Below are 10,489 nucleotides of genomic sequence, written 5' to 3'. Positions count from 1 at the left end.
GAACGACACAATTATTTATGACGCTACTTTTGCGATGAAATTTATATATAACAATACCGGGGACCTGATTATCATTATCTCTGGGCTTTGTCTCTTAGGCCCATAGCACTTGCACTACTGACGTTTGATAATAATAAGACAATATCACTTCATAAAATCATACACACAAAAGAACCTTCGAGCTCAATTGTTTCACAAATCAAAATCAAAATCAGGGTTTTTTTTGTGGTGGACCTGGCACAAGTCCGTATATTAAATTCACTGCTTCAGTTCGACAAGCCGTCCACGTCGCTAGTCCAGATAAGACTAGCGTAGTATTGAGCACATCTGTTTGACTTCGCAAGAAAACCTAAATTGAAGGCATCTCGACATCAGTCAGCGTTGCCGATGCCGTATGAAGTAACAATACAAAGGCGTGGCGAAGCAACAATCGACCTCCCAGTTCGCGCCAAATGTCCTCGGGTTTATGTCATTGATAAACCATCCAATACCTATTGATGTATGTTGCTCCATCAATTCATAAAGAAAACATACTTACATGCAATATCCAAAACCGGGATCTAAAGTTTCAAAATACGATCTTATTATTATACACTGAATTAGCACAACTTGGCCTCCCCCACCACTCATGTGCCCACTGCGACAAAAATAACTTAACACCCTTGGCAACGTGCAGTGATTGTCAGCCAAAAATAACTCCTGCAAAGTTTAATCTCAACAACAACCCAGTCGTGTTCTACGCCCGGGTTCTACGTGCTTGTTCAATAGTTCAATTCAAAACTTGGCAGTAGACGATACAGGCTATTGTATCAACATCACTTCGCGCGTTTACAATAGCAATCACTGTTATAATATAGGCTATAATGATAAAAGTTATTATAACCTAATTATCACAATAATGTTTGTTTTAACTTTTTAAACTCAAACGTATGATTCATTGCTTTCAGTTAATTTTAAAACAGACGCTGTGGAGAGCAACATGTCAAAGGTTTCACACTGTTACTTAATTTCTCAACGGAGGGAGTATGTACAGAACATGTAATGATATAGCAAACCGATGCCAACTTAACGTCGTCGTTATATTCAACGCCGGGGTAATGTTATAGTTGTAATTACATTTTTTTGTGAACGCTCAACGCATAGCCTGATATAGCAGCCGGTCGATATAAGTATTGGATACACTTCTTTCGTTTATAGTTTGAAATAATACCTACATATTAAAATGAAGTTGGTTTTGGTGCTTCTTTTTATGGTATCGCTGGTGCTACCCAGTAAGCAACAAGATAATCAAAGTGAGTAAGCTTACATTAAAGTTTCCTCGGCTTATATAAGGCGGAAAAAATAAGACTCATAACACTGTGTATTGATATAATTTAGAATGGCGTGCACGCTGTTGGGCGCAGTGCTTATGCAGAGCTCTGGTGCTTACGCTAGTTGTGTGGTGCGTAATGCGTGACCAGCGCACGCTTATGTGAATTTACGCGAGTGTGAGTTGGGACTTGACGCGCGCAGTAACAAAAGCCGAATAATTTCCGCCTTATATATTAAAGCCGAACAAACTTTAGTAACGGTTTTAATAATTTATTGAAGTGGTTGCATCCATTGAGAGATATAGATCAAGAGAGCACACGAGAAAGAGACGAGATCTAAAAATAGTAATCTAAGATAGACATCATTGAAGACCCAGTATAACCGTGAAGTTGTGTACTACTGGTATTTGTGTGTGGGGGTGTGTGGGGTGTGTGTGTAGCTTCTGAATCGTGACGGGTACCAAGAAAGCACCATTGAGCAAATTTAGATATTGAGATCTGTCAAAGATTATATGGGGGATTAAAGTTGAATGCTTTGATCAAGTTATAAAATAAAACAAGTTGTGTGTCTGGTTCTAAGGAATAAAACAGTCAATGGTCATGTAAACTGAGCTCAAAAAGAAACTTAAAAAGGTCATATCTTGAAATCCTGTCCATCAAATTGAACCAAAATTACACACAGGTTTACTTCAATACTCTACTCTTAACACATGTCAGTAACCAAGCAGTTATCCAACTGACACAACAGCAAAATGCACTGACATGGAACAGCTTCCTGGACCACATTCACAGCCCAGCCCTATTTCATGAAAAAAGTGTATGAAAAGCAGGAAGCAGCACCGTTGTATCATCTGTGCAAGGATCTTGTGTGCATTCTCACAGATTTTTTGTGCTGGGTGCCAAATGTTGGGCTGTGAAAGTGGAGAAACTTCCAGGAAGCTGTCCCATGACAGTGCATTTTACTATTGTGTCAGTTGGACAACTGCTTGGTTACTGACATGTGTTTTGAGTAGAGTATTAAAGTAATCCTGTGTGTAATTTTGGTTCATTTTGATTGACACTATTTTAAGATATGACCTTGTGATTCACAAGTTGTGAAAAATTATAAGTTTCTTTTTGAGCTCAGTTTATCTCCAGGATGCCCAATAAATGAGGTATACGCGGGACGCTCAATATGCTCTCGCAACTATTGTTCTCGCAACTTTGATTACCGTTACCTATGATAAATACAAGTTTGTACTTTTGTCTTTCAAAACATACAACATATATCATTAGAGTACTTTGAATTAAGTAGTCTCATTTGCATAAAGTCATTGCTATATGTACACCTACAATTGTCGATATTGGCGGGGAATTTGAATTGCAGTTGTACAGGTGTACATACCAACCCAGCAAACACAAAAGGGTTTCGACATCATTCACAAAAGGTTGCCAGAAAACGTTTAAATGTAGGGTTATACAAAGGACATATAATGGGTATAAAACATTTTATAACATTCAAAAACATTTGTTGATAACGCACTGTAGCGGATGAGCTGATGGGAAAGGTAGAGAGTTAACGAATCCTTTGTGATGCTGCTGGCAAGAAACATCTTTCAAGACTCAACAGGCATCAGAGACAGCAATACCGTATGCATTATGCGGAGGCGCAATATTTAATGTTAGCTTTGGACACTTTTCAGTAATTAAATATCCATGGCTAACACTAAATAGGGCGCCTCCGTGTAATGTTTCTCGCCAGCATCAGCACAAAAAGATTCGCTAACTTTCTACCTTTCCACATCATTCACAAGACACAGATGTGCTACTTTGGCTATACGTAGAACACCACTATTTGGAAACCATTCCGCGCTAGTCATGAATAGAAGCAAAGACGGCGCAAAGTCTCCCTGCAGCCTATATATTTGCTCTCACAGGCTGTGATACGTCAGGACATATCCAAGGAAAGGGAAAGAAGGGATAGTGAACATTCTCAACTTGATTTGTCACTTTCATGAAAGCAAGCCCACAACTCTGATGGCACTAGCTTGTATTGGCAAAGGAAATGAATCATCCGATGAAGTTCTATGTGGATGTGAAGAGTTTCTTTGCTCTCTTTTCTGTCCAAGTGGAGTCCACATTGGGAATGCAAAGATTTTTTTGTTTAACCCTAGAGCCATATTTTGTAACACGAACTACGAAAAAGGGTTTTGTTGCGACCCCCCTTAATTTTCAATTATAAATGTTATACCGTTATGTTTGCTACACGTTTATAGCTATGGGTCTCCTCTATCCAGTGATACCAAGTACAAACATTCCCCACATAATGTCGTTATGCTGTCATATGGTGAGGGCGCCCATACAGTGGAAAATTCTGGCTATGTACAAAAGTATAAGCAAAATTGATTTTTGGGTAAAGAGCTACAAAAATGCTAAATATAAAAGGAAATAACTATGTTCACCTAACTAACAGTAAAGAGTCAGAAGCTCTTGAAATAATTTTACAATAGCAAAGTTAAAATCATTGGTGCCTCACTACCACCCCCTCTATGGTCATCTTTGATGGCCGGTCCTACCCCCGGGTAAGGTGCTGGGATGAAAATTTTATCACCAAAATGAGCGCAAAGGATATCGCTATGATTAGCTTAGGTCGTTTGGGAGTAAAACTGTTTTATGACGGGTAACATAATCTTAGGGGGTTGGTACCCCTCCCCTTCGTAGTTCTAGGGTTAAGCAACTCAAAGATGAACATGGAGTTGACAAACTGCCACCGACTCAGGGACCATGGCTTGCACATATATATCCAGCCATGAACATGTCAGGCTTATAATATCTGGCGCTAGGATATGGTCTTGGAACTCTGACCTTGGGGTGATGAAACCTACATGTAGACAGTAAACTACTGACGGTTCTTTCTCAGGTTACTCCATCTCCGGGCAAGATTGACCAATATCTAGAAGATCATTGAAGCAATAACAATTAGGAAAAATTAATCAGTAACTTGAACGTTGACACCCCTGATTCAGTACATTACATGGCATTTAAAAAATACGCTTTTCCCAGGAGGGCAAAGCTCGTACAAAAACATGATAAAACAATTCAAAGAACAAGATAATAATAGAAAGCAAACAATTAAATAAAGAGATGAGTTTTAACATAATTGTTACAAATTGGAACCAAGACGGACGTTCTAACGGCAACAGGTAGATCGTTCCAAGCATGTGAAGCAGATACAGTGAAAGTTTTGTCGCGATATTAGACTCTAGAAAAAGTGTTCCAATCATAAACATGATAAATATACCAAAGCATATGGTTAGTCATCAAAAGCATCTTCCCATGCCCATTGGTTCAAAAGTTATGGCATTTTACGTAAAAAGCTTGAAATATGGCCGCCATCTTGGATTTTTGCTAATTTGGAGTATTTCTAGTGTTCTTATTTTGTTTCCAATGAATCGTTGACCCTTTAATATGAGTTTAGATAAAATATAATAGATATTGTATGACATTTGAATGAATAGTAATGGTTAATTGGTAATTTATTTTTAAAAATTGGCGGCCATTTTGAAATTCAAAATGGAGACTCTAAATGTTAATGAAAAAACTGGCACCCATTTTTTTCTTAATCAGTGATGTTTCTAGATGTGTTTAAACATGGATGCAAATAATCTACCCGAAAAAATGACATATTTGAAAAATATCTCGTAAGCCTATGGACTATCAATGACCCACCTTGTATCTCTGTCTGACACTCTCTTAGAAAATTTAGAAAGACACTAGAGAGAAAGAATACGGTAGCGAACATTTCATTTTAATACTGGGAGGGCGAGTTAGCGCAGCGGTAGTTCCCTCGCTTTGCACCACTGAGGTCCCGGGTTCAAGCCCCGGCGCGGCCCAAGGACTCATGTGCACTTGGTTTATCCCGATTCCATGCTCGCTCTCGCAGGTTTTCTCCGGGATCTCCGGTTTCCTCCTGTATCGCAAAAAATCGGTGATTAGTTGTTTGGTTATCAAAACTTCCTTCACCCAATGGAATTTGGGGAGCTGCACAGATAATTGGTGGATGTTACAATCTAAATGCGGATAGGTGTGCGCCGTTCGGCAGCAACTGGCCTAGTTGATGCGATCTGATTGTGATGATTCACCATTGCAGCGAAATTACAGCGCTTTGAGTCCTCTAAGATCTGGAGAAAGGCGCTTTATAAATCCAAAATTTATTATTATTATTTATTATTATTTACTGTTTACCCAGCTCAACTTAAATAAAAGAGTTTTCCTTCCTTTATTCGTAGATGGCGACTCTTCTACTGTCTCATCAGCTACAGATAATAGAAATCTTGATTTCTTCAAGTACTTCTTCCAAGGGCTTCCGGGACGAGATGGTCATGACGGACATCCAGGACGAGATGGCCGTGATGGACAAAGTAAGATTATATTTAACATTCATATTGAGAATTCTTTAGATTGTCTGCATGAAACGTAGATTGGTCATTATGCTACAGATCCCGTTTTCAACAATTATTCATGATAGTTGTAGTTCATGAGGGAAATTTTTCCCTTTATCTGAAATGACCAATTTTGGTAATGATATATGGCTTGTGCTAATTTTCACATCATCAAACAGAATTTACCAATACGAATGAATCAATTCGAAGTTAACACTGTTGAAGGTCCTGTAAAAAGGAACTCTGGGAATACGTTCTTGTAGTTTAAAACATTTTGAATGGAAGAACGGTTTCTTTTCCACGGATGCAACATTTTGTGAACTTTTTACAAGTTTGTGTATTTTGTTGCAAAAGTTCCATCGACAGCTATTTGCTGCCGTCGGCAATAGTTTTCAAAGTTAATTTTACAAACATTGTGAAAGAATATCATTCACCCGAACTATGATAATTTCACACACACATTTTGAAGTGATTTTCACGCATTTTGTTCTTAAAATTCCTATTCTTTTGTGTATACTGTGTAGTAGTGGATCACTCATCATTGCTCAGTTGTCTGGTTATAACACTGTCCATGGTCATTAAGCGAATTCGTATTGTTAAATTCCGTGCTATTAATTTGCAAAATCTCAATCTTGATCTTCAACAGATGGTCTTCCTGGCCCTCCAGGACTACCCGGTACAAATCAACTTACAGCTGGCCCTCCGGGCCCCACGGGACCTCCTGGACCGCCTGGTATTGATTCAAGTATAAAAGGCTCAGCTGGTCCCAGAGGTGCCCCGGGAAAGATGGGGCCACCTGGACCCATCGGACTCTCCGCTGTGGATGGAATACCAGGGCTGCCAGGTCCTGTAGGGCCCCGAGGTTCACTTGGAATAAATGCCGGAACAACAGGTTCTGTGTACATTCGATGGGGAAGAACTACCTGTCCTTCAACGTCAGAACTGGGTTATGCAGGTAAGTGTAGATTAATTCAGACGATACGCACAGCATCACACAACACTGCTCTCAACCCTTAACACAGCATCTATGTCGGAAAGATTCCAAGTCCACACAAAATGAGAACCCGTTGCACTGATGGAGATCTTAGTTATTTGGTAGAAAAGTAACATGATACAAATCATTAATATTTATTTAGCTTAAGTATATATGTGACCCACAACTACCCACCGACTTGGCAACACAGGGTCAAGAGGGTTTCATATGTGACTGATAAAACTTACATTTTACAAAGCGTTTTGTGGAGCAGTAATGTATCATTGGATACTTTGGATTTGAAACATTATGGTACAAAGGTGTATAAAGGTCATCTCCAGAAAATATGAGCTATTTCTAGTTGAATATATAAATGACCATTTTTATTTTTGGAATTTCAATTACCATTATTTAATTGTTCAATGGAGAAATCGAATAAGAGAAAATATTACAAATCTCAAAAACAAGCAAACAAACAAACAAACAAACAAACAAAACGTAACAACAAACAAGCGAACAAACAAGAAATAAATATAATCAGCTCATTTCGGATTACCGATATGTTTAATGCTGATGAACCCATTTTTTGCTGGGAAAACTCGCACTCCCAGTAATCTTGATTAGGAAAACTCTAGAATTCAAAAACAATTTCAATGCATGTTTGATTAGGAAATTAATTACACCATGTCCTACTCATTTTGCTGACAATTTTAGATGAAAATAAAATATGGTGATGCAAAGAGGACATGTTGATAGGAATTGTGTGTCTGGTCTTTCAATTTGGGATTAACCTTGCTACAATGATTTAGTATAGTGTAGTTCAACTTCATTGTGAAGCTATATCATAATAAAGCTACAGACATGTTAATTACTTCAGTAAGGCAAACATGGCATCAGGACAAAAACAATTCAATCACGACTGGTACGAGTCATTACAGTTAATTATGATTTATACTCCATTACACTCACAGGTATTGCTGGAGGGAAGCGGTACAACCAAGCAGGCAGTGGTTCTAATTATCTGTGTCTTCCCGATACTCCTGAATATGACAATTACCATGCAGGTACACATACCAATAGGGGATATGTCTACTCTGCTGGATACCAAATATATGACTTCCCACCATTTGCAGGCAAACACGACCACGACGTTCCCTGTGCCGTTTGCATTGCTACTAATCGGGGCATCTTGATGATGATCCCTGCAAAAATGACTTGCCCATCGGGGTGGAATAGAGAATACCATGGATACCTGATGTCTGAGAGATACTCCCACAGTAGCACTGAGTTCGTTTGTGTTGACCGAAATCCAGAAGTAAGATCGGATAGTAGTGCTTCTAACCAGGATGGGGTTTTGTTTTATCCAGTTGAAGGGCGATGTGATGGTGGTAATTTGCCATGTGCTCCTTATATCAACGGAGCAGAGCTCACATGTGCCGTCTGCACGAAATGATAACAATTTTTAAAGAAATGTCTAATATCCGAACACTTGCTTTAATTTGCTATTTAATTGCTTATTGTAAAATTGTATTAACTTGTTAACACAAAGTTTGACGTATTATGTTCATTATGATATTCCGAGTATTTTGCTTCCATTTTTTATATTTCATAAAATGGTTCCCGGAATACACTTCGTTTGAGTCTTATCACCGTTTGGTACCTATCATTCAGGAGAATCGTAAAATACGTACACATTGTTATTGGTATAGTTACAGGATCTATGTTATCAAATGGATGTGTTTTATGGATTAAGAGTGTGCGCCCTTAGTAAAAAGTAGATTGAACAATTTGATGGTGTTCAACGATGTTTATTGACATAAAAATGTATACTGACGTTACGTACAAAAGTACTTTATCAAAGTACGAAACGTCAGTATATATTTTTATGTCAATAAACATCGTTGAACACCACCAAATTGTTCAATATACTTTTTACTTATACCATGCGATGTCACGTGGGAATCCTAACTTTTATCTGCGCCCTTAGTAGCTCTATTCTCAATAAATAGTTAATATCAAATATCTAGCTTGTCTAATAGCTTTGATATAATCACGACGAATCCTGGTCCATTAATTTAGCACAATGGCCACATATCATTTTTGAAGGTCCGTTTAAGTAGTAAAAACACTGCTACAACGTTTTACAACGTTGTGGTTTTAGCAAGGTTGTGTATTACAACACTTTACAACGTCGTGGTGTTAGTAAGGTTGTATACTACAACATTGCTTCAACATTTTACAACGTCGTGGTGTTAGCAAGGTTATGTATTACAAGACTGCTACAACGTTCTACAACGTCGTGGTGTTGGCAAGGTTGTGTATTACAACACTGCTACAACGTTCTACAACGACGTGATATTAGCAAGGTTATGTATTACAACACTGCTACAACGTTTTACGACGTCGTGGTGTTCGCAAGATTGTATATTACAACACTGCTATAATGTTTCACAACGTCGTCGTATAGCAATGTTATGTATTACAAGACTGCTAACACGTTTTACAACGTCGTGGTGTTAGCAAGGTTGTGTATCACAAAACTGCTACAACGTTTTGCAACGTCGTGGTATTAGCAAGGTTGTGTATTACCGTACAATAGTTTGATTAACGTCTTTGATTTACCATTTTCTACCCAAATATAAAGAAGATGTATTTCTGTAGTAATCTGATGTATTTCATTCTACATCCATATCAAAACCATGCACTAACCGTAGTTAGATACATACCAGACTCATCTCCAATATAGGTCACTCCAAATCATCTAAAATGAGCGTTTATTGTGTTTCGACAGTATTTTTTGAGGGACATGAGAGCACCTCAGACCTATCGAATTGCATTCTAAATACGAAACATGTCTTTCTGATATCAAATAATTTTCATTTTTTGAAAATCACAATATAATACAAATTTTATGACAAATTATAAAAATTGACATTTTGAAATTTTTGATATATAACAGTCCTCGAAGTAAATTATATAAATCTAATGATATATTCTTAAAGTGTATGTAGCAGGAGGAAATGCCGACGGTCAATTGACAATTTTGACCTTTCATATTGAAGATATGGATTTTTTTCCCAAAAAGACCTAATTTTGCAATTCGATATGTCTGATGTGCTCTAATGGCCCAAAATAAATACTGTCCAAACGTTCAAAAAGACCTAATTTTGTTTGGTGTTTTATGAAAAAAAATCCATATCTTCAATACGAAAGGTCAAAATTTTAAATTGATCGTCGGCTTTTCATCCCACCTACATACACATTAAGTATAGATCATCAGATTTATAAAGTTCACTTCAAGTACTGTTAAATATCAAAAATATCAATTTTTAATGATTTGCCATAAAATGTGTATTAAATTGCGAATTTCAAAAATAAAAATTATTTGATATCAGAATGACTTTCTTCGTATTCAGAATGCAATTCGATATGTCTGATGTGCTCTAATGTCCCAAAATAAATACTGTCCAAACGTTCATACCCCAGCCCTTAAGGAATACAGAAAACATTTGATTTGAAGTGTCCTGCACTTGAGATGAGTTTGGTATTTTATTCTTAGCTGTTTATGTAAAAAGAGGCACATGTAGCAGCGACAAGTGCATCATTTTAATATGGATATACACTGGACTATTGTAATTCCATTTACTGATCATGCTGATAAAAATGTTAGCTGACCATGACTCAAACAGCTGTCAATCATTCTGTTGTTACTTATTGTTTTGGAAGTACTCCTATCATGGTTCATGTATATGGATTAAATCTTGTGTGGCACCATTTGTGCGCTA

General features: G+C 37.5%; 1 protein-coding gene across 1 annotated transcript; it reads left to right on the top strand.

Annotated features, from left to right (window-relative positions):
* Positions 1-1,002: 1,002 nt before the first annotated feature.
* On the top strand, positions 1,003-9,577 carry LOC140146270 (uncharacterized). The gene is made up of 4 exons (XM_072168055.1): positions 1,003-1,292; positions 5,579-5,710; positions 6,378-6,686; positions 7,676-9,577. Exons 1-4 carry the CDS (start codon positions 1,223-1,225, stop codon positions 8,155-8,157), a joined length of 993 nt encoding a protein of 330 aa, XP_072024156.1. The 5' UTR covers positions 1,003-1,222; the 3' UTR covers positions 8,158-9,577.
* The last annotated feature ends 912 nt before the right edge of the window (positions 9,578-10,489 follow it).

The sequence above is a fragment of the Amphiura filiformis genome, chromosome 2, assembly GCF_039555335.1.
Source record: "Amphiura filiformis chromosome 2, Afil_fr2py, whole genome shotgun sequence".
In the NCBI taxonomy this organism is placed as follows: domain Eukaryota; kingdom Metazoa; phylum Echinodermata; class Ophiuroidea; order Amphilepidida; family Amphiuridae; genus Amphiura; species Amphiura filiformis.
This window is presented reverse-complemented; position numbering and strand designations above follow the sequence as displayed.

Excerpts from the sequence above, each read along its gene's own strand:
- LOC140146270 (XM_072168055.1), top strand. The coding sequence starts at position 1,223 with ATGAAGTTGGTTTTGGTGCTTCTTTTTATGGTATCGCTGGTGCTACCC. Across the intron at positions 5,711-6,377 it reads AGATGGCCGTGATGGACAAA|ATGGTCTTCCTGGCCCTCCA; the intron begins GTAAGATTATAT and ends GATCTTCAACAG. Across the intron at positions 6,687-7,675 it reads GTCAGAACTGGGTTATGCAG|GTATTGCTGGAGGGAAGCGG; the intron begins GTAAGTGTAGAT and ends TTACACTCACAG.